Raw genomic sequence first — 27410 nt, 5'->3', positions numbered from 1 at the left:
GCTGGGTGTTACAAACACTGAACGATTTAATAAAACCCGTTTACCTTTCGGGTAGAGCAAATATTTTTATTTTATTTTATCGACCAACAGAGCTGTCGACAAGAAGAAAAAATAGCAATAAAAGATAAAATAGAAGAACGATTAAATTAAATAACAAATTAAACTTGAAATACTTAAAAAATAATACATAATTAAAAGTTAAGTTAGTTAAAGGCGGAGAATCACTGAATCACTGAGGAAGGTTTATAAGACAGTCCGACAAGCTATGCTCACAGCAGTGGTGATCAGTGATTCTGCCGGCGGTACCTGAAAATATAAGATTTTAGTGAGGAGAGAGAGAACTCACTTAAAATTAAAAAGTAAAAAGTACTATAATTAGAGCATAATACTCTAAAAAATATTGTGCATGGCGTAATCACTTGTGCATTTGTTAAGTAGAAGAGACAGAAAGTGGAAGGAACAGAAAAATAAATACGACCTGAAGCATAGAGGATTCAAAATCTCCGACCAAGAACTATCCATATAAACTTAGTCTGGCAAGAACACGTTCATTTACAACAATAAGAGTATTCCTGATTGCTGTTTAAGATGTGATATTGATTTTATCCACCAGCTGTTCACAACTGCTTAAGAAATAAAACGATGGCCAGAAAACACGAGCCAAGGGCATATTTCGAAATTAATTTTATGTGGGCTGATAATGAGGCGGTTTCCTTGCACTGAAATACATACATATTTCGTTTTCTTCTTTGTGCTGCGATTGCAGTATGTAGGGCGATGTTTTTCTTTGCGTTTTGTATTTGTGATTTTTATTAAGTAGAAATATATATATGTAGTTCAAAAACAAAAAAAAAAAATTTGGAAAGCTGTTGAGTTTTCATGGAATCTCAAAAGGCAATCGGAAAGACTCCCACTTCTGCAAATCACGTTTCAATGGATGGAAATTTGTAAAGACTATAAATAAAAAATAATTATAACTAATTCTGTTTTTACACGGTTTTGAATTAACAAGGTGTGAAAATTAAAAATGTTCTGTTTTTACACGGTTTTGATGTAGCACGGTCTGAAAATTAAAAATTGCATATATATTTCTTTATAGATAAGGAGCCAATCACCAATTTCTGCAAATGATCGATATCTTCTTTTACATGGTTGTTTCTGGAACCAATCTACCGTGCAAAAACAGAATTAGGTGTATATGGTTACACGGCTTTATTCCATTTAGCACAATTCATTTTGTATATGATCAATGTCTTTTTTTACACGGTTATTTTTAGCACGACTTTTTCTGGGACCAATCTACCGTGCAAAAACAGAATTAGGTGTACATACATATGAATATGGAATCCATTTCCTTTCCTACATTTGTAGCCCTTAATTCGGTCGGCCTTCCACTTAAATGGTTCAGTGGAGTTTCAAACCACGTGGGATCAGTTCGAGCAATTCCGTAGCAACGAGCTTTCAAGTGCGAGCACGAACTTGTGTATTGTGGCACACAGCTTATGCATTCAAACTGTTCCCATTCAACTCGCTTACACATTTTGTTCCCAAATCCATGTATCGGTTGTGGTCAGTCGGGGAATTCCCAAATCGTAGATACAAATTTGCAGGCGCACTCAGAATGTCTTTTCTCGAACTTTCGATCAGTTTATTTGCTTGTAAAAAATTGCTCTTCAATTCGTCTAAAATACTGATTTAAACATTACAGGAAACAACAATGATTCTAATGCTAATAGGGACATTGACATACCATAAAAATAAATTAACTAAAAGTAAGGCAACACATTTTCAGCTTATATACTTATGTATGTACGTGTATGTTTCTATGTACAATTCATGACTTGGAAACTAGTCGGGGGCGCATGTTCCTGTACCGTTCTCCTTGACTCAGAGTCGAGAATTTGAACACAGAGCGCTTTTGGTGGGAGCTCTATTAAACCTATTAGTTTTGAAAATAGCAGACTATGTCCACACAGAGGTAGGTATGAGGCCTTCTTTACTGGTCCCGGGTGGCGTGAGCGTCTCCTTGTTTAGAAACTCCAGGGGTAAGTTGACGAGGTAGCCCTGTTGAATGGACAATATAGAAATAACTATCATATGCTGATACCATCTGAAAACACCTCCAATGCACCTGAATTTCGATCACCCGCTTGGCTGCCAACTCAGGATCCGATTTCGCTAGCGGTGGCTCCTCCTGGTACTTGCGCAGGCTAGCAAACGTTTTTACGAAATCTGTGGGTATACATTTGAACACCTCGTCGTAGATTTCTGTGTTGCGCGTGGAAATCCGACGCCAGGTGTCATGCCAAAATTGATCGCACACGGGATCGGTTATATCCAAATCAGTTCGCGCCGATCCATCCGACTCGAGCAACCCTACAAGCAAGCAAGCGCATTAGTGAGTCCACCTCTTTATGGGACATTCTCTGGAGGAGCCTTACCCAGGTGCTCCCTGAACAGAAATTTGCGCAAGCGTCCTGCAAATATGCCACTTGGATAATCCTTGCCATTCATGCGTCCATTCTCGTACTCCTCATCTATAAATATGGCCGCTATTTCCGAGTCGCGCTTCCCGATCATCGACCGATCGTTTATATTGGCTGAGCCGCATATAACCACTCGATCGTCGGCAATGAGCAGCTTGGAATGCACATAGATGAGCTCCGTAATCGGCGTGTTGTTCAAATAGGAATGATTGCGTAGACTGTGGAATGAAATGTATTTCTGCGGCTGCGTAATTCCCGCCTCCTGTAGACGCGTCAGAATGGACGTTCGCCCTCTGAGGAAAGAGGAAGAGAACAACAAATTGGGAAGTTCTTGAATAATCGTTCCCACTATGTATATATTGCAGCGTCGGCGAATTCGCATCAAGGTTTAAGTATATTTTAGTCAAGCCTATTTCCGATACTGCACGCAATACTTGTTCTAATTAATGGATAACCATTCTATTTAAAGTGTATAATTGTCGCACTGTCCAAAAATGTGAAACAATACTACATAGTTTAATAGCAGAACTGGCTAAATGGATGGAAAAGTAAAGCAGGTGCATGATTAGAAGTGTCTCTCTCGTGAATACCCTGTCGGTGAAAAGAGAAGATTCTCTTTGCGACATAGTCCATCATTCGATATCGGTCGTGATGTGCTTAGATAGGCTGTACCAAATAAATATTCCATGAATTGTCCCGGGCGTCTACAGGCGAGGATCAACGTTTTTTAAAGCGGGGTATATTCGGTTATATGTATGTATGATGAAAGGTCGGCATATGATGAGACTCCTTTCAAGTCAAATCTTATTAAAATGTCTTCATTAACACACGAGTTATTCTTTGATTCGCCCACCGATCCCACCCGTCCTATAAAATATAAATGGCTATATGTGGTGTACTTGGATAAGTAGATAGGACAAGTGTACATTCCAAGTTTCGTGTACCTAGCTGTTATGGTTCAAAAGTTATCGGCGTTCATACAGACGGACAGACGAACAAGTCTACAGCGATTCGCATTGTCTCCTTCTGCACCCTTCTGGTACAGGGTATAAACAGAGTCTTTTCTGATCCGCAATCACTATCTTGAAATAAAGAAGAAGCTGAATTTAAGGAAAAAAATGAAACTGTGATTCAAGTTTTTAATCTTCTTCCATGATTTACTCCCACCAGTATCCTAAAGTATGAAAATTTAGTCTTAGTTGCTTGATAATTTTAATTGATATGATCATAGAACGATTTTAAAAGTTATCTTGGTCTACAGCGGTCCTAAATACACTTCATAATACTATATATCCGCACATCTTAGCTTTCTTCAGAAAGTATTTCTTACAATTTAACATTAATGCATCCTGTAGGAAAAGTAGAAGTAACAAAATGAAGAACTACAGACACACACATACAAGTAGATACACCTATAAAGCTGACGATTCTTCCTCCTGATTGCTACAAACACCTCTTATTCAAATATCGAGTCTATTGACAACTCACCTCGAAATGGACGCATAATTCCAATGTGTGATCGCGCGTACCGCATTCCCTGTGCTGCCGCCCACATCGCCCTCGAAGCCGGGCAGTAATGGCATGATCACATAGACGCGGAAGTTCTTTCGCTCCCTGTGAATGGTATTATTGTATGGAGTCATGGGAATTGAAGGAATTGTTTGTAGATCGCTTACTTGTGGGCCCGGACTATGCGCTTGAAGAGCGTCTCGCCGATTTGGTTTCGCACGTTTCCGCCCAGCGTACCGGACACGCCCAACTGCAATGTGATGAAGAACTGGTTCTCAATGTAGATGTAATGCTGGGCCTTTGTTATGGTCTCGATGTAGGCATCATGGATGCTCTGCTCCACCAGATCCTGCTCGATGAAGCCGCAGCTCCAGGAGGAGACGCTGCGCAGCAGCTGGCACGTGACGCGCTGCTGGCGGCGCTGCTGGAGCTGTGTATGCAGACGTATCTGGTGATAGCTCTTGGGCATGAGGTACGGGAAGCGTGTGTTGTCGCGCAGTTTCTCCAGCTTGATGGCGTTCCAGCGCTGTATGAAGTGGCGGGCCACATCCCTCGCCGCCGCTCCCACCACACAAACGCCCACGTCGTGCCAGGGCATGCGGGGCGTGGTCGTGCGATCGATGATGTCCACAAACGGCGCATTGAGGTTCATCCAGTCTTTCAGTATGAAGTTGGAGTAGTCCTTGCCGAACCAGTACTTGGCCTGTCCATAAAAATCACTGAACAGCTGTGCAGAGCAGCTGGTTGTGTTGGTGTTGTTGCTGTTGTTGTTGCTGCTGCTGTTGCTGTTGTTGGTGCTGCTGTCGTTGCTGCTGGCGTTGTTGCTGTTGGTGTTGTTGCTGTTGGTGTTGGAGCTCACTTTCGCGAGTAAGCTACTGCTGGCCGGTCCATCGGGAATATCCCTAGTCTCTGTAGTTGTATCTATGCTGTATACTATGTCATCGGGCTTCTCTTCCGGCATCGTCTCGTTCATGGTCAGGCGTTGCACAAAGTCCTTGCCGAGACGGGCGCCCTTCATCGCATTGTCCTTGAGCCGATCCAGCATATTTTTGCGCTCCATTTCGGGCGTGTTGAGCTTCATGCCCTCCAGCGCATCACTGTCCTGGGTCGATTCGGTCGAGAGCATTTCAGGTATCAGTAGCTTGTCCCCTGGCTTCAAAGTTCGCAACTCCACCCCACTAAGCGAATCCTCTTTCTGCGGCGGCTCCTTGGACGCCATCTCGTAGTTCGCATTCCGAGAGGACTTGCGCGATCCAAAGGCCGAGTCCACGTCATCCTTGCTGAAATAGCCGCTCTGTCCGCGCCGCGTACTCCCAGATGCGGAGGCTGTCGAAATGCTTCCCAGATCGGTCAGTCGATGATGCTGATCATCCCAGCGTCCATAGCACAGATCCAAGCCGCCTATAAAGGCATATGTCTGATCAATGACCACAATCTTCTCGTGATGAGCCCATAGCAAAATTCCGGCTCGCGCATGATCCGGATGCCGCATGACCTAAAGAATATTAAATGGCGAATGTTAATGAGGTTAAGGCATTTAAAAAGCTATATAGTCGGGCAATGAAATACGCTTGAGCTCCCCGAAATAAATTTGTTATTTAAATGACAGTCGTACTTAATATTTTTAGATCAGCTCCAGTCCCTCTCTAGACCCCAAAAAATAATTTGTTTGTTTTTTGCGATATCGGAACCAATACGGTGCTATAGGGATGGTACTATAAAGAACGAAACGCATCGTTAATTTTGAATACTTGTTCTAAGGCTATGTACACAGATAAGGAGGAGTAGTTTGATGGAAAAAAGAGATTTTCATGGAAAAAATTAACACAGCAATGTGTAAAAAGAAAGTCAACTTTCTGATCACAAAATTCAGAGAGTCCCGCATTCGGACCCTAATATTTTGGAGAAATCTTTCCAGTCTTAAAATAATTATCATCCATATATTGATAGCGTTATCTTAATTTACAAAGTAAGTAATTGGTTTCGATTGAAGAAATATTATAATCGTGATATGCGGATATACGATTTGTTCTGCAAATTTTGAGAATAAAATTGGTAAGAGTACCTAAATTGTATTTTCTAGCTAATCCAAGCACTGCTATTTTGTGGTTAAGAACAAGAAGAAAGCACTTGAAGCGCTGAAATATGTTATACATCATTTAATCAAAATTTAATTAAATTGATTCCATTTAATATTCATTATCCTTTGCTTTGTAAATCTCTTACTAAAGTGCTTCTAGTTTCTCGGCATATCTCTTGGGATAAATAAGCGTATTTTCTAGACTCCGAAATGCCAATCGACCTCTTACCTTGATGTTCTCATGCTTGGCCAGGGTGGACTTGCTGTAATAACTGTTGATGCCCAGCGCCATCTCGACTTCTTTGTAGAGCAGCACGAAGATTCGCACTCCGATCTCTGCCTTGCGCAATAGAATCTTGTCCAGCCGCCAATAGTCGCCGTCCAATGCCGGCCGTTTCATGTATATTTCGGGACTCAGCCACCAATCGGCAATGTAAATCTCCTCGGTGGCTGCCTCCAGCGCATCCGCCACAGCCGCCATATAGGGCGCTCCGTCAACATACCAGGACGCCTGCGTGTTGGCCCGCACTGGCGCATACGACAAGTGGGGGTTGGGGCACGTGAAGTCCCGGGAATATGTCTGCGCCGTATGCTTCAGGTACTGCATCCACTCCTTGCACTTACGCCGCGTCCAGCACTTGAGTATAATGTGGCGATTGTTGGTTAGCACCTGCAGGCCTTTGCGCATGCCCGTCTGGTAGATGCCCGTGGAGACGTCGAAGCCCTGATCGAACAGGATGACCGCTCGTATGCTGCCGTCCGTAGGTCGCACATAGCCGAAGCACGTCTCCTTGACGAAGAACCACCGGTTGCGCCAAGTGCCGCAAACCACGTCCGAACAGAAGTAGTTGCAGCGGACGCAGCAGTTCCGCTGGAAACAGCCGAAGAAGTTGCAGCCCGCCTGCCCGGGCCGTGTGGAGCCCGTCCGCTTAAGTATGGCGCCTTCCTTTCCCTTCATGCCGAGCCCCGAGACAAAGGACACATTGGAGACCTCCACAAAGTTAAGCTGCGAAGCATAGAGTTCATTACTAAATGCAGTCGAAGACACATTCACTTTTTTTTTAAATCTTAAACCTTTATTAAACTGTACTTTAATAGTTTAATATGTTAAGCAACTGAAACAAATCATTATTACTAATCTAATGCAAAATAGTAAACAAATAAATTACTAAAACGTTGTTAGAGTTATTAACTTATTATATTTTTATGCTTTATATTACAGATTTGTGTCTCAACCAAGCACAAAGGGTTCTTCTTGTCGATTAATCAATCATCTTTTAACATTTCAATCTCATCTTTATCACTCATCTTCTTATGTGTGCTTCCCGTATTAAAGAGGAAGGAAAAGTGGCTAGCTGGAAAACTTAAGTTCGCTTTATCCACAGAAAGAGTTGGACTCTTGTATTTGATTGTTATTTGAATTGATTTTTTTTTTAAACTTAAAATATGGAATTTTGGGATAAATATAATCTGCTAAAAATGCTTAGAATGTAATTTTCGCTTTAATCAACCTCATCAGACAGGCTTAGATATAATTGAGAATGCCTTGAAGTGCGGAAGTATGGAATATTTTGGGCTCAGGAAGCCAATACCATCTACTTGTATCGAGGTCGGTCCGAATAAATTTTTCAATAGGAATTTCAGTATCTATATGCGATACGCGGAACGAGATTCTCTCACACAATGCTACTAAAACGAATTCGGGAAATTGACTCAGTTTCTGATTCGGGAATGGAAAAGGCTGTGTGTGTCTTATCTCTGACCAAGTCTAGTTTTGTAGCTGCATTTCAAGAATTTCTTTTTCTCTTTTTATTTATTTGTTTGAGTACGCACCGTCTCGTGATGATATCTGTATAGACTGATGTTGAGTAGATTGTACAGATAGTCCTCCAGCTGCTTGATACGCACAGGCATGTTCTCTAAGGTAACCAAGCTTTCCGGTCGATTTGGAAATCTCGGCAATTTCCGTTTCTTTTTCTTGCGCTTTCTCTGCTGACTACGCCGGGGGGCTAGCCCGGACATTATGGAACTATGACTAGGACTGATGGCTGAGGCTGGCGCATTGCTATTGTTGTTGTGCTGGTTGCTGGTTGGGGTGCTGGTATGCTTTGCTTTGGTGTGCGCGGGCAAGTCCTTCAAAGTGCTCTCATCGGCCATCTGACTGGCGGCCACTTTCAGGGTGGCACGTTTCTCCTTGTGGCTGCGCATGGGGAAGGGAATGTTCAGGGACGTGCGGAAGAAGCTGAGCTGTTGGTGCAGCGAGCTGAAGTGCTTGTAGCGACGCTTGATGGTCCACTTAAAGGGACCGTGAGTCAGTTCAATGGTGTACCTGAATAATTAGAGCAAAATTAGATAACTATGGATGCAACGGACGGGCGATGTCGTGCTCACAAATTCGGGTTCAGCAAGTGCGTCGTCACGCTGCGTTCCACAAGATTCGGCTCGATCCGGACATGGATCTCGCGGCCCGGTATGAAGACTTTGCGTTGAAAAGAATTAAACTTAACACTGGGTCCATAGATACTCCCGAAGGGTATCTCCTTGTGTCGCAACGCCACACTGTTTTCGTCGTCGTAGTCCTCGTCATCATCGTCGGTATCCTTGCGCTCGACCAGCACTGGCTTGTCGCCAACATTGGAAAGTATGGTCACGGAATCGGGAAACGCCAGCGTCTCATCATATTCCGAGTCCACCAACGAGAACTGAAACTCAGGCAGACAGCGACCTTGCAGGACATTGTTGTCAGTGTCCGTTACGGCATCGTCTGTGCAATCCTCGAACACATCATCCTCATCCTCCGTATTCTCATTGGCAGTATAGGGCGGTAAAGCCGCACCATTGCTATTAGCCGCCATATCTTCGAACGGCGCATAGAAAAAGTAATTGTCTACGTCGTCATAGCCACGATTTATATAGCCGCGATAGTTTGTCGGCAAGTAGGCTTCATGCGTCGTAAACTCATCTGGGAAGGATAAAAAAATATGAGAGTTAAGCATTTTCCTGATAATTTGATTAAATATTCCTCCAAGTCGTGAATTGTTGAAGATTCAACCCGCAATTGGGGAAATTTACAATCGCACATGAAAATGAAATGGGTACAGTAAAGGAATTTTTAGCTACTGGTACCAAGCGAAATAACCAGTCACTGGTAGCTAACTACTAGCTTCTAACAGCTGGAACAATAATCAAATAAAAGCAGCGCGCCTCTAGCTTCTTATAGTCGGTGGTACTTACATAAAGTACACAACGAGCTTAAACTTGGATAAAGGTATCTCTAAATCAAAATATTTTTACACTCAGCGCTTTTTTATTATATCATAGTATATATTCAGCATGGCGAGACGAATCGAATCGGCTGTTTGTCTGTATGAGCACCGAAACATTTTGAACCATAATAAATAGGAGCACCGAACTTGGTATGCAGACTAGGAGGGGTTAAATAAAAATAAAAAAATTAATAATAACACATAGAAACTTTAACAAATCGAACTCAGTTCCATTTTAAGGAGATATAGTGCGCCATAATACAGAATGTGTGGTCGACTTCACAATGCGAATTCTTTTAACTTATGGGGCTAGCCCTATTTGCTGTGCATATGCAAATTTTTCCTAAACAATATATGTACATACTTGTATATCACCATTATTTTATATGGCTGTCATAGGAAGGATCGGCCGAAAAATCAAGCTTAGTACCTAAGTCTAGTTTGTTTATAAAGAACTCTTGAGCAAATTTGGGGTTGATTTATTTATTCCAAATTGTTTTTTTATTTCAGTTCTGTCCTGCACTTTTTCTTATCCCCCATCTTAAGAAGATACTTGGTTGTGTATATTGCCTCATGCTTATACAAAATCAGGTAATTACTTGTATGTCATAAATCTGCCTTAAGAATGATCTAATCTAGCTTTTTGCCAACAATTTGTTTGCTTATTACGATATACTACCTACATAGGTAGTACTAACAATTTGTTCTTTAAATTATAGTGCCTCTTCATAACTGAATTATTATCAAAATCGGTGATCTATATCATATAGCTGGCATAGAAATGTCTCGGAACAACAAAGCATAGCTTATAATAAGGGGTAGTTACAAGGGTACAGGGCATTCGACTTTAACTCGTTTCTTCTTTAAGCCCTCTTCTATTTTTTTATCATTCAGCATTCAGTGGCACCTCTAGACCGAACTAAGACCTACTTCGCAGAATACTGTCAGCCGTTATCAATATTTGTTTGACTGTTCAGTGACTCGAAGCGGCCAACCAACCACTGGAGTAGCATTAATTACGAAAATTGCCGACTGAAAAATGCACTTGTGTGTGTGTACATACACGAGTACATACCATATGTACACACATACGAGTGTGTGCTGTAAGTAGCCAATACATACTACGTACGAGTTGTACATACTTAGTACACCTTTTTGCCATTCAACCGATTTGTTTGCTTACTGATAACGGTAGGTGCAAAAGATTAACTTATTGATATTCAGACTACTTGCATTTCATTATTCTTTGAACAATTTACTATAAACTCATACAAATATTAAATCGCAATGCGACCTGAAATCGGTAATCGGTTCAATCAAATTTCAGCTTAAATTTAGGAGTCTCCGACCCCACAAAGTTTGTATACTTGTATTCCTTATAGGCGTAACCAGACGCATCCATCTTTCTGCCTGGATTTCAGATACGACTGGTTCCCATTCATAAAACAACGCTTCTGTATCGTAACTTTCGAGGGTTTCTGCTTTCGACCTACTCCTAAAGTATCATAACGATATATATTATAATTTGTACGAGCATTTTTATACTCTGTAGTACAGAGTCGGAACACAAAGGGTTTGTGCAGCGTATGTAAAAGGGAGAAGGAAATGTGTACATACTTGTATATATTCTTAATCCGTCTGTCTCGATGAACCAAAAAAATAAAATAAACTCGTGCTGTCTAGATGTAAGAAGAGCATACATGCCATGTTTGGTCAATGTGGGATCGGCCGTTTCCGAAATCCAGGCGTTCATCCAGACAGACGAACATAACTAAATCGATTCGTCTCTTCGTGCAGATTATGAATATACGTATACTCTTTCTGACATTTATGACATTTTCGGATAAGAAACTTATAACTTTAAAAAACATATATAATTGGGTACAGTTTTTGATGAAAAAAAGTAGTAGTCAGGAAAAACTACACGCGAATGATTGTTTCGGAAACTTTTTGGTTGGGAGAAGCCATACTTTCGAAAGTACCCCACCGATCAGCGTGGCTTTTGCTAATAACTCTCAACGAAAGATTGAAAAGGAAATTGTTAGGGAAAACCCATTTGCTTGTCAAATCCAATTCTGAATTTTGACTGTTTCGAAATAGAATCATTTATTTCCATTATTGACCATTTCTTGTTTTCTTTCAATTCCGTCTGCACCAGACCTGTTTCGATCTACATACCATATAAGTCCTACTGTGTCCGTACAATCTTTTTCCATTGGAAGACACGTTTTAATTATTTTTGAGGCACGACCATTGACAACAAAATTCTTAATATGCAATCGGGGTGCAATATATTCAAAAAACAACAAATTATTTCATTCAGAAGATGCTTGCTTATGGTAAGTAAGTAACAATGACACTGATTGCAAGATATGGCCTCGAATCAAAGAAAAAGTAGTGGAAAAATTGACCTAAGGATTTGGTTCTTGAGACCCAGTTGCCTGAATTTATTATATTATTAATATATTTATTATTTAATTTATTTGTCTTTAGTCCAAACTCGCATACCATGCTCTTTAATATTCGAGCAATTCACGATGTTTATTTATGTTATTCACCAGCGTATTTTTAGCGCACGGGCGTAGTCGTTCTTCTCTTATCGTTGCGGCAATAAAAATTATACCAAATCACGAACAAATAGTCGTTGCTGGGCCTGGTGATATGACAAAGCCGATGCCGCCATAAGTTATGGGCGAAATGACATTTCGCATTTTGCATACGAGTATAGTATGTGCAGATATCGATGGGCATGGAGCCGATGGAGATACACCTGTTATTGGCTGCTAATCAAAATGCTTGACTTAATAATGATTTATGTACGACAGCTACGTGATACCCCATGTGGGACACTGACTACTGTGAGTTGCTGTAATCTACTCGTATTACGAGTTTGGCAGACAGTCCTCATATTAGAGATAATAATGCTCAGATAAGAGTTGGGAATATATGAAAATGTGCACAGTGTACTTTTATTCTAATGACACCCTATGCAGCTAATCATGTTTTATTGTGAATTAGTGACCGATAATAAAAATGCTGTAGCTGATAAATCATAGGTGTGCTGCTTGCCTTCATTTTTCATTAACGGCCCCACGTTGGGCGCCAAACGGGAACAGCAGTACGCATTAGGCACTGCGGCTTAGCGATATATATTCTTACGGCAAACAACGAATGATAACGCTGTTTTTCTTTACTTTTTATTATTATTTGCACACGAAACCTTATCACAAGTGTTTCGTAAGTCCCCCTCACTCATACAAGTAAAATGCGACTCGAGCGAAACAAACCCCCATTAGTCATATGATGCCTAGCATTACATGAGCTGCTATCAAATAAAATTCACGTGCTGCGCGCTCTCTTCGTCCTCACAAATATTGACAAAGAAAAACGAGGCTATGGCACAGCCCCCAGACATACGGGTTTGTACTATATTTTGCCTAAACCCAATATTTCCCAGTTCAAGTTCATTATGAATACTCAGACAACAAGTAGGGCAGACAACACATTATCACTATACTTGTATGGAGGCAGGTCAGATGGCATTTACAAAAATGTTTGCTTGAAGTCCGCCCGGGGGGAACGACATTATTGTTGCAATTCGTGTTGCATTGGGTTGAAGGCCAAGGCCTCAAAATAAAATTGTTACTAATCACAATCATAAGTCAGAGCGTTCAGCAGGTGATCCATCACAAATTGGCTTAAAAATCTATGAATTGTTAATTTGGAGTTACTTTATCCAATTTTCGCAAATTTCACCGAAGATTTTGATTAATTTGTGATAATTTCAGGCACGCGAAGTGCGACTGCATCTTTGATTATCACGAATTTTGGTAGACCTCATGCTCGTCGCGTATACCACTCATGAACTCTGTCCCGTGATAAGCATTACGACTAGAAATGTGTTTCAAGTTTATTTTTTCCGACTTCAAAAAAGGAGGAGGTCAATTCAATTCGTCTGTATTTTTAAATATATTTTATATTTTCGACTGAGTCATCCGATTTTGATGATTGGTTTTTCGTTTGAAAGCTGCAATTTGGAATATGGAATTTGGATAATGGAATCCATGAGAATACTACCTTAAACATCTTCATTTGATCCAAATAGCTGAAAATTCTATTCCTGAACAGGATGCTGTTACTTTAGAATTATCCTCGAAGCATTGGTTGGTTTCTTTTGCTCAAATTTGACTTGTTAAATTATATATTTAACATTTTTTGAAACTACTCGTACTCGTACAGGAACTTGTATTCGACAGACAAAGCTTTTCAAGCTGATTGAGTAATTTGTGGCGTCTGCCACGCCGCCGTTTTATTTGGCACAAAGCTAAACGATTTCATGGTACCCGTCTACCATTCGGTACCTTGGGAAAGCGATGCAGACGTGTCCTTCCAAAACACTACGAGCTATAGAGCTAGTATAGAAACAGTCGGTGCAATAAATTTTATTTTAGTTGAAGAATGCTCAGAAACACTTACAAATAAACACTTCGAAACTTGTAGCCTCCAAAAAATGTGTAAATTAATAAGAAATATATTTTATATTTTAACCACTTATGTTGGAATCCAAACAAGAACAAATGTAGATGATTATTTTGTTATTAAAGTCTTGAGCTTGCCAGCGAACCTTTGAAATTCGCTTTTACTTTTACGGCAGAGGCATAAATATTTGCAATATTTATTCGCATATTCGAAAACACAAACAGTGCCCAAATGTTCCAGTTATAGGGCCTTAATAAACGAGGCATAAATTACTTACCCACACACACACGCACACACACACACACATACATACATTTACGCCCAAACACAGTTTTGGGCGGCCAGCGAGCGATAACAAAATACTTGAATCGTAGACTGCGGCAAGTCGACACGTATAGCTATCAGTTGGAAACACAATGGCACAATTATAACTACAAAAACAACAACTTTGACGACAATGAAAAGCAAACAATTAGCGACGATAATATTTGATAAAATAAAACTTAATAATAGGCAAAAGTAATGAACGCTGTAAAAGCCAGCGGTTAATGACGACAAAAAGTAATGTTCGAGTATAGCCAAAAAAGTAAGAAGAAAGAAACGTAATGAGCAACATTTATCGGCGACCAGGGGTTAACACACACGTATGCTGTATACTTTCCAGCTAAGTGTGAGTTTAGGGTTCCACATTTGCCCTCCAAAACATTATTAAACATTTAAATACAAGTATTGCATTGTCAAAACTTTAACTTGTATTGAAATAATATTTATTTTTTGAGTATAACAAAAAAAAGTAAGAAGAATGAAACTTAATGAGCAGCATTCAGGGGTTAACACATACGCCCTGTACACTTTCCACCTAAGTACGAGTTTCAGTCAATATTAAGCATTTAAATACAAATAACAAGTAATGCATTGTCAAAACTTTAACTTGTATTTAAATAATATTAATATTTCGAGTATAGCATAAAAAAGTAAGAAGAACGAAACTTAATGAGCAGCTTTTATCGGCGACCAGGGGTTAACACACACGCCCTGTACAGTTTCCACCTAAGTACGTTTCAGTAAGTAAGTTTCAGTTTCCACATTTGCCCTCCAAAACAATGTCGGGTACAATGTTCTTTAATTTTGGCCGTGACTCAATCAAAGTGCAGGCAACACTCACCGATAATACAAAAATAAAAATGTTCTGTTCTGTTGCTTTCATGTGGGGAGCGCGGGTTGTCTTTCCTGGATCGGGGAACGAAAACATATATAATACTGAATACATATACTATATATACTCGTACCTATATTTTCTTTACAGCTGAATTGCGCAAACACAGACCGCAGTTTCTGTTGGTTTTGTTTTGCGGCTTTATTGACACTCCCTCCCTGCCCTCCTCTGCTTACGAGAACAGTTAGCACATCGGAAAGGTCTTTAAACCCATTCAATTGTCTCGATATTGCGTGGCCTACACATGTTGCCAAAGAAATCGAAACTTCCTGTTGCATTGCGTGTAAATCATTCAAGAAAATGCATATAGCGTGTTTTGAATTCCCAAGTACATTTCGTACCGGGGCTTTTAATAATGGCACCGTTACTTGGCTTATAAATAAGAGTTGCTTAAAATCCAAGTTTGAATAAATCGCGTAGTTGGTCGACTATTAAATATTTAAATACAAATAAAAAGTAATGCATTGTGGAAACTTTTCAACAAACAACTGAATTATTTCATTTATGCAATTGATTCATTTATGTACATTTTTGATATTAAATAATATTTATTTTTCCCTTTATAAGTCATTTGGGACAAGCAAAAGCAGAGATCTCAAAAATTATCTTTTAAAGCTTCGTATTAATGGGTCTTTAGATGAAAATCTAGTTCTTCATTTAGATTAACCTCAATTTGAATAACAAGACACAGTATTCCAATATTGCTACATTGGAATGCCTGACTAATCATAGCATACCAATGTTATTCGATGATATTTTTAATAGAGTTGGCACTCGAATACTATAATAAAGCCACTTAAAAGAATAAGCGCAGAAGTGTAACTCAAATTTTGAATTTTTGCAGAGAAGTAGCGGTAATTAATAAAGCTGAGGTGGTACTGGAAATGGGTCTAATTTTTCTTTATTTAGACAGCAGCACTTCCAGTGAAGAGGCGAAGATTAAATTCTATTAACAAGCCCATATTTCCAAAATGTGTAATATATAGTACATAGTAGGTACGTTATCAGAACAATTAAAGAGACTGTGGGATAAATGTATGTATTTACATAAAAAATTTGTTTTCACAAAACAAAATATAATACAACAGAATAGGACAGGTTAAATGATTAGTTTCTAACGATTCAACAAGGTATAGACGGTCTAAACAACTCCCAACATCAAAGAGGCCGAGAACAAATTGCACACAACATATTTAAATCCCACGGACGTTAATTATCTGCAGTTTTAAAGTAAAAAGTTATAGGAATTCCACGCAATATCTGGCCAATCAATGAGACGTCAAAAGCTATGGCTATATAACTTGTGCTCCTTCCCATGTAAGCTTTGAAAAGAAACGCCAAAAGTAAAGTAAGTAAAAAAAAATGTAAAAAAAATATATTTAAATAAATTGACTTCTATTTGAAGATTCCACCTGAATAAGACGCAACTGAACGTAAATTGAAAATTAAAAAAATGCGTGCAAGGAAATTATTTGCAATCTGACGTGACGTGACACACTTTTAAAAATCAAAATAAAAATAACTATTTGGGTAGAGCTTTGAACTCTTTAATTTAATTAAATTTGAACATGTCTCTTTAATATTACATCTAAAGAAAAACTGTTTTTTTAAGTTTTAATTTTTCGGTCATGGTGGACTTTGCTTTAAAAATGCGATAAGCTTATGCGAAAATTAGTTATACCAAATAGTTATACCAAATACCAAAATGAATTAAACAATGAAAATTCAAACATCTGATCAGTATACTTATAAGAAGAAAAGGCAGGTTTTCTTTTGAAAATGTGAGAAGCTGACGATCGTTTCCTGTATATAATAAAATGGTTTTACATGGCATAGTTGAAAAGAGAATCCTTCGAGAATCGTGTGATGATTTAGTATATCGATGCGGACTTAAGAGTTTAATAGTTTCGTTTTTTAAATTAAATTAGACTTCGGTTTAAAGAGTGGCATAATTTCCGAATTGAATTATGAGTTCAAGAAGCGTGTGAAACTAATTTGTCGCAAGCTTAGTGAATTTTTTTTATTTTTTTAACTTCACAGTTGTGTATAAAATACCACAGATTTGTTTGCTAATTGTAGTTTATTTCACACATACTTGGCTATTGATATATGTAGATGCTTCGGTATTTATTGAATAATGTTAGCTTGATTTAAAAAATTCTTTATTTAGTTATTCAAAAGAATATTTTGTTATTGGCCAGGTATGTACTATAGATATTAATAAATATTTAAAGACCACTTTTAAAATAAATTTTATATGAAGTCCGACCATTTCCCAGTTCCCACACCCACTGCAAATGAATATTTCCTCACATTTTCGACGAAATTCTTTTTCACTTTCACAAGCAAGCCAAACCGGTCAAATAAAAATAAAACAAAGGGGGAAAATGAAGCGTTAACGAATAGCCGAGATTGCAAAAACTGGTCCAAAGCGTAGAGCAACATGGTTAACTTTTTGTGAACTTCTCGTTCAGTGTGTCCCAGTGCGTGTGTGTACGTGTGTGTGTACGTGTGTGCGAGTGGGAGAGCGTGTCATGACAAAGAGTTTTAAAAATACACGCCATGACTTCAGCAGATGTGCGAGTACGTTGGAGCACGGGCCTCCACTTCCACCGACTAATGATGCCAAGCAGACAGGCCGACCAGCTCCCGGCACACCAACACATGTATTCGTATATGTATGTACTAACTAATAAGTAGTATAGTATGTTTGTTTAGAAAACACTTTACCCATGCTGGCCATCAGCTGTGAGATGCTGCGTCGATGACGGCGCACCTGTTGCAGATGCAAGCCCGTTGGAACTGCCGCTGAATCCTCTCCGAAGATGTCGCCATCACTTTTGGACTTGGGATTGGGTTTGGCCATTGCCGGATCACCTCTTTCGATTTTTATCTGCTGTGTTGTGTTTTGGGCTTAAAGGTATATTTTTGGCATGTGATTTTTTGGTTGGTTAGGCCGCAACACATTTTGCTTTTGCATCAATAGTTTGTGGCAAGTAAGCAGTTGCTACTTATTGTTGTGCCATTGTTGCTAATTGAAAAACAATAACAATAGCCAAATTATAAATATTGAATTATAGGCGCTAATTAATGAAGTCAACGACTCGCACTGATCGCCTCTAAATGGGTCAGTTATCTATTTATAATACATAGTGTTATTACGCATATTAATTATTTACATTTCGCTAAAAGTATTATTTGATGTTTGTTATAAATGCATCAGTTTGTAGTTTTTTAACTTGTTGGCAAACAATTAAATATGTAAAGAGAACTTTTAAATTTTGGATTTCATTGTTGGCATATGTTTTCGCTTTTGAACACACACACACACACAATTTTAATAAAAAATATTTTGTTTATGTTTCTTCACTATTTTATTAGTTCGTCTGCAATCATTGTTGTTTTATGCACTTTTTCCAGCTCGTGTAAATTGGCGCAATCAGATTTTTGGCAACAAAACAGCAAGCAAAACAAAACAAAACACGAACAACACTTTTAAATTGCCTAACAACCAAAACAACGAAAATATATAATTGCTTGTTGTTATTGTTTAGCGCTTTACATATTTTTACACAGAAAAATTGAAAATTGAACACACACAGTTCTGCCTCTCTTCTTGCTCTTCTTTGGCGGCGTATCTTACAGATGCAAATTTTAAAATACAATACAAGCATATATCGTATAGTATGCACATATGTATCTAGATGCATATATGTATATGTGCGTAGATTGTTGACTTGTCTGGCAGATTCGGTGAAATAAACACGTTCATATGTACATATATGATAAATTCTTGTTTAGTTTCGACAGCTTCGCCAATTAACGGAAGTTACAGAATTAAATATTAAGTGCACAGTGCAATAAATAAAAAGCCGCATAAGAAGAAAACAGTACCGCGTTCTTGTTTGGGGATTTTCTCAAGTAATTGTGTGTACGGCACAGTTGAAAAATGCCACGACGTTAACATTATTGCTATTGTTCTTGTCGTTGTTGTTGTTGCTGGTATACCTGTGCAAAACGAGCGACAACAAGAACGAAGGCAGCGCACAGAAATGAAGATACTTCTACACTTCACTCAAACACAACACACACACACACACACACACCTCCACCAACGACCCGACGGTACCGACACCGACACCGACAACGACGACTCCGACCACACAGTCCACGAGGCGTACAAGCGTTGCGTTAACGTCGCCGCCACTTTGCTTAATAATAGTAACTAAAGTTGCAAACTTTGCGCAAAGCTTGAGGCGCACAAGCGAAGCGGTTGAAAACGGTTAAGAAAGCGCGTGTGCGCAAACAGCTTTTTGGCGCTCTCCCGAGGGCCAAACCATGCCAGCGCTTACTTATAAGAGTACCTCATAGTGTTTATGCGAGAGAGAGAGAGAGAACGAAGAGAGTAAAAAGCGACTGTAGTTTGGGAGTCGTTAATCGTTGGCCGCTTCAGCAAATAAAAAAAAATTGCAGACAGCTGTTTATAACAAAATAAACAGCTGATGCAGCAGCTTTTCAGTTTGTCACAGGGTATGGCATTTAAACTTTTATGTTCGATATACCGGTTGTCACAACTTCAATAACTGCTCATAATTAAACAATAAAATGGATACGTGCTCAACAAGACCGCTTGCTGTGTTGACACAAGGCCGTCTAAAACAAGTTTTTCTTATTGGAGGCTGACAGTATTGTCAAGTCGTCGGAGGAAGAAGTGCGTGCTCTTTTGGGTAAAACCAGTTGGGGTGACGATGAGAATGACTTCATGAACCAAAGCTATCCACCGTTCTTTGAGCTACTTATAGGTCATGTTGAGTCACAAATGCAAATAACATGTACACCGAGTTTCTTTGAGTCGTTCCTTAGGTATGGTAAGGCGGGTAATTATGTAAATTCTACACAAATTTGTCGAATTGATTAAGTTTGTCATGAGTATAATGTTAATACAATTACAATCAATACAATTTCTGAAAACACAAATTTTTGGTCATACGACTATAGTATTTTTAATATCAAAGTATGTACATAGTAGTAGTCTAAAGTATTTTTCGGCTCGGATTCGGGATAAGCGATTCTTCCAATAAAAATATATGAAGTCTAATTCTAATATTACTACTATAGTATACCAAAAAAAACTGATAATGTAATTTGAAATAGGCGTTTCTGTTAATTTGAAATCATTTCATTTTATTATTCAGGTTCTTTTATATCAAAATAGATCATAATTTTTTAATTTTCATCGAATTCATAAGAGCACAACTATTTTTGTTTTCATGAGTATGTTCAATACGATTATATACATACTATAAATAACGAATATTTGTGCAACTTTTATAACGTTTTTACTTAGTAACAAAAACAGATGTGAATTTGCCAACATAGGAAAAGGAAGAAATATAGCTAAAAAGTCCTAAAAGACTACCGGCTTCTTATGGAGAGAATATGTGGATGCATGTTTCTTAATTTTGACTTCAAGCAACCGTGAAACCCTTAAAAATACATGTTTATTTTTATTTCTATGAAACAAACTAATTCAATTCAAATTGGTCAACTTAGATTAAATTATGTATTCAAAAATTCACAAATAAGACCAAGCATCCACGTTAGCACGTTTTTAAAATTATAAACAAGTTTTGCTTAAATGCACTATGATTATTATTACTAGTTTTAAAATAAGGTCGGGTGGAAATGTGGAAACGACCCGGTAATCTCCCACATTTTTAATGTAGTGTATGTATACGGAACTTTTTCATTTCGCAGAAATGCCATAAGTTTTCTGTATTACGCCGTACGATGGGTTTTGCAACCCTACGGCCAGACTTTCTGACAATATTTCCATTTAGTTGCGAGGAGCACAAGTATTTGAAGGAATGTCTGATATTATAAATAATTATTTCCTTTTAATAAATTCAAATATACGATTGAAGCTCTACCTAAACCTGAGACGGAAGAGACCCACTCTTCCGAAATGTTTTCAATGGATTTTTGAAATGGCAAAGTCAAGAAATTTTATTTTTGTTTTTTGAATAGCATTGAAAAGTTCTTTACTGGTTAAAGGTCGAGGTATTTAAAGAAAGCGATTATTAGAGGGCTGCATGGGGCCAATGGACTCTCAGGGTCTCTCTTACAATCCGCTCAGCAACAAAAAAATCCACCAAAGACAAGCACACACTATACTTATTGAGAGAGCGATTTCTATTGCCTCTAATGATCGACGCTTGATGCTTCGGAAGTCACGGAGGGACCAGTTCTCTTAGGAGCCCGTCAGCAAGCCCGCTCGTCTGGTGCTTATATGATATATGTATGTACAACATTCTATATCTGAAACCACTCTGCTTACATTTTAGGTGTTGTGCACACAATCATCATTTTGTTTTCAAATTCGTGCAATTCTACTACTTTTTTTGCCTTCCACGATCACGCGAGATTGCTTTTCTTTTGTGGAAGGAATAGAATTATGAATTATATTGAATTATAAATTAAATAAAATAGTTTTTTTTTTGCGTTCTCATTAATTACTAAAAATCAAGGGACTGAAAAGAATTCACCATCTTATATAATATTTCTGTAAAACCCGTTTTATTTGTATTCAAGCTTCATTAATATTTTATTTGTAATAAATATTTGGCCTACTTTTAATTTGTTTTATATATATTCAACATAATGATGTCGATCTTTTTGTTGATTTTTTTCGACGTGTTTTAAATGTTTGCCAAATAACGAATTGTTTGCGAATGTTCGTGAAATTATGAAGAAATTTCACGGAAGCTTTCGCTGTGGTCACGTTTCCCATTTGATAAAGTCCCATTTGCAGTCTCAACTTGAAATAAATGTATTCAAATAGCTTCGAGTGCCATGTTATAGGAAAATAATATTTCGGTAAATAAAGAGAGAGAGGTAGTTTATTATTGGAACTGCTGTGCATTTTCGTTTCGGCGCGAACAACAAACTGTTCCGCAATACAAGTATGTACATATCTCCATCTAATCAAGGCGGTTTTATCTTTGAATGATTGTAGTCATCACAACTCATTATTCAGATTTAATCAGTCGGAGTTGTGAAGTGCGAAAAACAAATTATGTTACGATTAGATAAGCACAAGTTTCGTCATAATATCTAGAGAATGTCATAAAGAGCAATAAAAAAACTATCAATTACCACCTCGCTTATGTAATTTAGATTAGAACGTGGCGGACACACCCAACCAAGTCCGAGAGTACTCGTCTAGCTTAATAGAAGACAGTTGCATATGAACTTGTGCATTATTCTATAGCAGGGGATTACGTCAGTGTCACGTAGCTGGCTTTAATTAATGCATTCAAATGCGTTCAATGATCAACAATTCAAGACCAGTTTACGAACAAGTCAATCCAGATTCATGCACTTTTAAAACCCACCATCAAGTCAATTACTTGGATAAAGGTTCTACAAAAGTTGCTCCATAAAAGCAATATTCTCTGTAATCTAAGTCAAAAAGTCATAAATTTCTCAGAATGATGGATACTTTTTCTTCAGACATTATCGCAATTTCTGGTTACAAAGTGATTTCGGAAGCGTTTACACAGTGTTGAACAATTTAAGTGAACGCTTCAATATGTATGTAAAGAAATTAGGAAAACTTTAAAGAAACACAAAAGTTTATTCAGCTTTTCCAAGTATATGGACAATAAATGCCAATCCATATTAGAATTCAGAAGAGCCTTTTAAAATATATTTTAACAGTGGTCCTGCATGCTCATTTAGCTACTCCTCCCAAGTTTTGCAGTGATATAAAAAATTTATATCATGTTTGTGCAAATCCAATATCCCGCCATAGTTATGGGTGCAAAACTAATGTTTTATCAGAAAGTATTTCTTCTTTTCAATTTGTATTTGCTCATCCATGGTTAGCATCCACGAACCATAAAGGAGGCTAAAACATCCGGTATAGTAACAACATTCTCAGTGTAGAAAGATATTCCAATATATTTATACACAAAACCGTTCTTCAAAAACCGTCTACATCATAACAGATTCCACACAAACCATCCTCTATTCTACAACCTGCACTCCCAAAACACACTTTTCAGTAAAGCTTATAAAACCGAAGGTTTAAGGTGGATAACGGTGGGGTTCTTAAAAAATTGTAAACAATCTAAGCTTGGTGAGTCCAACTATTTTCGCACTAAGACCAATAACAAGAGACGTCAATAGTTGGATACATGAGAAAAGATTTTATTTTTAAATATTCGAAATCTAAATAATAGATCGTTCTGTAAGAACCCTGATTATAATATCAAATTGTCAAACTTTTGGTCTACTCCTAAAACTTATATAAATAGTATTCAAGGATGAAATCTCGTATGTGTGTTTTTTATTTTTGTTTTAATTAGAAAGCCATTTATTGTGTTTTTATACTCTGTACATGAAATGTACAAGAGTATATTAGGTTTTCGCGAGCTGAAAAATGTAACAGGCAGAAGGAGGCGTGGTAGACCCCACAAAGTATATATATTCTTGATCAGCATGATAAGACGAGTCGATTTAGCCCTGTCTGTCTGTCCGTCTGTCCGTCTGCCCGTCCGTCCGTCCGTCCGTCCGTATGCTCACCTAGATCTCAGAGACTATAAAAGCTAGAGACACCAAATTTTGCACGAAGATGCCTTATGTGTGTACGCTATACGAGTTTGTTTTATTTTTTTGATTTTCCCCCCACTTCCCCCCTATGGGGGTTTTCCCGATTTTCCATTCGTATAATCGCCTATATCTCGGAGACTATAAGACCTAGGCACACCAAATTTTAGTCCAAGATGCCTTGTGTGAATACGCAGAAAATGTATATTTTGGAATTCCCCTCCCACCCCCCCTCTCCACCGCAAATGCGATTTTCTCTAACTCCCGTAATTCTTGGAATTTCGAACTAAAATTTTGCAAATATCCCCCAGTTAGTAATTATGTGTCCGTATGCCAAGTTTCACTATGATAGACCGATTAACCAAGAAGTTATAGCCATAAATATATTTGCTGATGCAGCGCTGCTCAAGCGCTGCCCGCGGCTGTTGTTGATGTTGCTGATTGGTTGACTGCGAAAATGCTTACACAGGCACGAATAGATGCGCATAGGCATACATACACTCACACAAAACTGAGTTCGAATACCGAGAGAGGTAAAATCGATCCAATTTTTTTTTCTTTTTTTTTTTTATTTTCTATAATTATTGTAAACATATGTACAGAGTATTTCAAAGTCGGGACACCCAACTTTAGCTTTTTTACTTGTTTATTTTTGTTTTAATTAGAAAGCCATTTATTGTGTTTTTTTTTTATATAGTATTACACACTTCGATAAATCAGATCAAAATTGCTGGCCCCATACATCCCAGAGCACTCAAAAACGAAATATACTTAAAGATATTCAGTACAAAATGGATTGAAATCAAGCCCAATCGGTTCTTCACGTTTTTGGCACTTATTTGAGGCCCTTGCGGACTAAAAGCGCAGACTATCGATGACTGGAAGTCTAAAATCCACTAGCATATGAGTATTCAAATTCCATTGAAATATAAATAGGGCACTTGAATGTACGGCTAGGTAAGGTAAGGCGCTCCCTATTCTAGCGTACTTTTATCGCTAGATTTGTAATAGAAATCACAGTCATAAGTCGCACATTTCGCACTTTGGAGAAACATTCGGTGTGTTTCAATAATAATACAAACAAAGCCCGATTGGCTAAAGGTTAGATAAGATAAATAATGTAGTAGAGCCCCTATTAATTGTATAAACATTTCATCACTGTCATGGCCGTTGGCAACCCATATTGTTGTTTTGTAACTTGGTGTCATTGGATATGCAAATCGGGCTGGAAAGCCATTAATATTTAATAACTACGTTCTGTATGTTACGTAAAATGTTGAACTATCGAACTCTGTCTTTTTTTGTCATCACAGACTAAGTAGTGATATCGGTTTGGATATAGGTAAGGCAATATCATGCTAATGCTTCCCCTATCTGGTAAATAGACGCATTACAATACCTCCACCTTTCCACCATTCATAGTTTGATAATCCTCCGACGCATTTAAAGCTTCATTTTTGATTAACAAATAATAGCCATTTATGAAACGAATAACATCTTGTTTTCATATATAAATTTGCTGCAAAAAATAAAATATTCGAGTATATTACTTTAAAATTAAATGCATAACAGTTTGAATGGCATTGAATAATAAAGGGTAAGATGTGGCTCTGCTGTCTCTGGTTCTAGAAGAGGGACACATGAGGAAGGTACTCGAGAACTGACATGTGACGAACTGGTTCTTTAAAAAATTGAACGATGACTGACCCCCTCTGCTGCTCACTTCTTTCAAAGTTATATTTGTTATATCTGAACATCTATACCTACTACTAGATGTAAGTAAATGAATTCAGAAATATTCGAAAGAAATAGAATTAAACCGCTATTTCCAGTTTACGTAATATAGGTATTGTTTAACCTATGTATGGGAACATCAGCACAAAGCTTGAAAAATTGTATTTATCGAATTTTAAAATCGAAAACAGCAAACTCATGACACAAAATATATTCATATTTGTATTGTAATTGATATTTAATAATACAAGCAGGCCTCTAATATCGTAGTTTTCGAGTTTCACAATTTTCTATCTATAGAAGTTATAATATGTGCATATACTATATAGTTACATATACACAAGTATGTATACATACATATGTAGTTCAAATCAGTAGTTTGAATAATTTCTTTTAGAAAATATAATATCCAACAGTAAATAAATATGTCGTTGTAAGCTGCGGTTAATTCGAATGGTTATTTTTCATTTTACTTGAAATTTATCAATTTATATACTTGTAGATCTCCAGTTCGAGTATGAGTCGCAGTACACTATACAAGTAGAACAAAAATTACTGACAAAGCTTCTTAAGACCTCATTATATTATGATTATTCATACGATCTTATCGTAATTGATCGAGCCAAATGCGAGGTTTGGTTATAGAATATAGAATAGAAAAAACGTTTTCGAACCTAATCAACCTATTACTTCCTATGTCATGATGTGGTTATACAGTGTATTATAACTCGCTCGTCCAATAACAGTTCGTAGTTGCCATCATCTGACAATATTTAAGCTGTATTTTATTTATGAATTTTATTTCGGAATATATGTACATACTATATATATTACCTTTAATCGTGTGTTTTTTTATTAAATGTGATAACCTATCTGTGATATGCGATTATAAAACTATTGAAGTGACTCTCGCTTTAGAAAGATATACATACATATGTACAAGTATATACGACTGTTCATGAATAGTAACTAAAAGGTTTTCTTACGTAAAATGCCACACAAAGTCCCAATAGTTGAGCGTAAAGATTTTTATTATTACTGCCACTTGTTGATGTAGATCCGGCTTCTCCTTCTACATATGTACATATGTATGAAGGTGTGACATACATACATATGTATATACACACAAATGTTGGGGAATATGTTTTTAGATATATGTATGCATGTGCAATAGCAACCGACTTCTTTTATGATTCACGCACTGAGGAGTTATGTATATATTATGTGTGCACATACATACATACATATATATACATATATATGGCACGCACAACCACTGCCGCGGAGATACTTTCACAGTTTGCGGATCAATTTATGCTCCTATGTATGTACATATCTCTGAGCAATATATCGACACCACATTAATTGAGGCGTCTGACAGAAAGCGCAAAATAAGCACGAATTAATACAAATATAAAAAAAAACAGTTCAATATTTTCTTAGGGTTACACACAATCCCACACATAGACACAAAGCCGACCGTAAGAGATACACGCGGTTGTTAAATTTACTGGACACCAGAGAGGCTTTCTTAAGAACAGTTTTCTGAATAGAGCACAGAGGAGCGCAGCCGCCACCGGCTAGAGCACATTCGTAACTGAAACTGCTGAATTGGCGCCACCAACGGCACGCTGGCAAACGGAATGGAAGCGTCAAAAGACAAAAGAGCCGGAGAGCGAGAGCGAGAGCAAGAGCGAAGGCACGGAGCAGTTGTACATACATATGTGTTATATTAAAAACTTACGGACTTTAATTAGCAAAACCCATATGGAATCGGGGTTTTTCACTGATTTAATTAATCAAAACACCAGTACATAAAATATTGGTTATAGTAGCTGTGCGCGAAATGCTTTAATAAAAGCTTTCACACAGACACAGCATTTTGCAATTGAGAGAGATGGGGACGGAGAGAGAGCAAGCATTAAGTTTTTTTTTTGAATATGCAGAAAGCACATACAGAGTTGGCAATGATCGAGCGGCTGAGTGTCACAGTGATTCCAATTGGACCTTTTCTAATCAAAAAATGGTCC

General features: G+C 37.9%; 1 protein-coding gene across 3 annotated transcripts; it reads right to left on the bottom strand.

The window, feature by feature from the left end:
• Nucleotides 1–1616: 1616 nt before the first annotated feature.
• LOC115624644 (phospholipase D2) lies at nt 1617–26964 on the bottom strand. 3 transcript variants are annotated; one of them, XM_030519418.1, is made up of 10 exons: nt 19143–19236; nt 17767–18067; nt 8467–9037; nt 7909–8404; nt 6305–7081; nt 4163–5490; nt 3975–4100; nt 2442–2779; nt 2132–2376; nt 1617–2064 (listed from the first exon to the last, which is right to left on the bottom strand). In XM_030519418.1, the coding sequence occupies exons 2-10, from the start codon at nt 17900–17902 to the stop codon at nt 1963–1965; spliced, it is 4119 nt and encodes a 1372-aa protein (XP_030375278.1). In that variant the 5' UTR covers nt 17903–18067; nt 19143–19236; the 3' UTR covers nt 1617–1962. The 3 variants fall into 3 exon arrangements, with proteins under 3 accessions (XP_030375278.1, XP_030375276.1, XP_030375279.1); XM_030519416.1 differs by having other exon boundaries at nt 19045–19153; XM_030519419.1 differs by lacking the exons at nt 17767–18067; nt 19143–19236 and adding an exon at nt 26367–26964.
• Between the last annotated feature and the right edge of the window lie 446 nt (nt 26965–27410).

The sequence above is a fragment of the Scaptodrosophila lebanonensis genome, unplaced genomic scaffold (assembly GCF_003285725.1).
Source record: "Scaptodrosophila lebanonensis strain 11010-0011.00,11010-0021.00 unplaced genomic scaffold, SlebRS2 tig00000061-arrow-pilon, whole genome shotgun sequence".
Taxonomy (NCBI): domain Eukaryota; kingdom Metazoa; phylum Arthropoda; class Insecta; order Diptera; family Drosophilidae; genus Scaptodrosophila; species Scaptodrosophila lebanonensis.
Note: the sequence above shows the minus strand (reverse complement) of the source record. Positions and strands in the feature narration are given on the sequence as shown.

Excerpts from the sequence above, each read along its gene's own strand:
- LOC115624644 (XM_030519418.1), bottom strand. The coding sequence starts at position 17,902 with ATGGCCAAACCCAATCCCAAGTCCAAAAGTGATGGCGACATCTTCGGA. Across the intron at positions 2,780-3,974 it reads AATTATGCGTCCATTTCGAG|AGGGCGAACGTCCATTCTGA; the intron begins GTGAGTTGTCAA and ends CTCTTTCCTCAG. Across the intron at positions 2,377-2,441 it reads TCTGTTCAGGGAGCACCTGG|GGTTGCTCGAGTCGGATGGA; the intron begins GTAAGGCTCCTC and ends GCTTGCTTGTAG.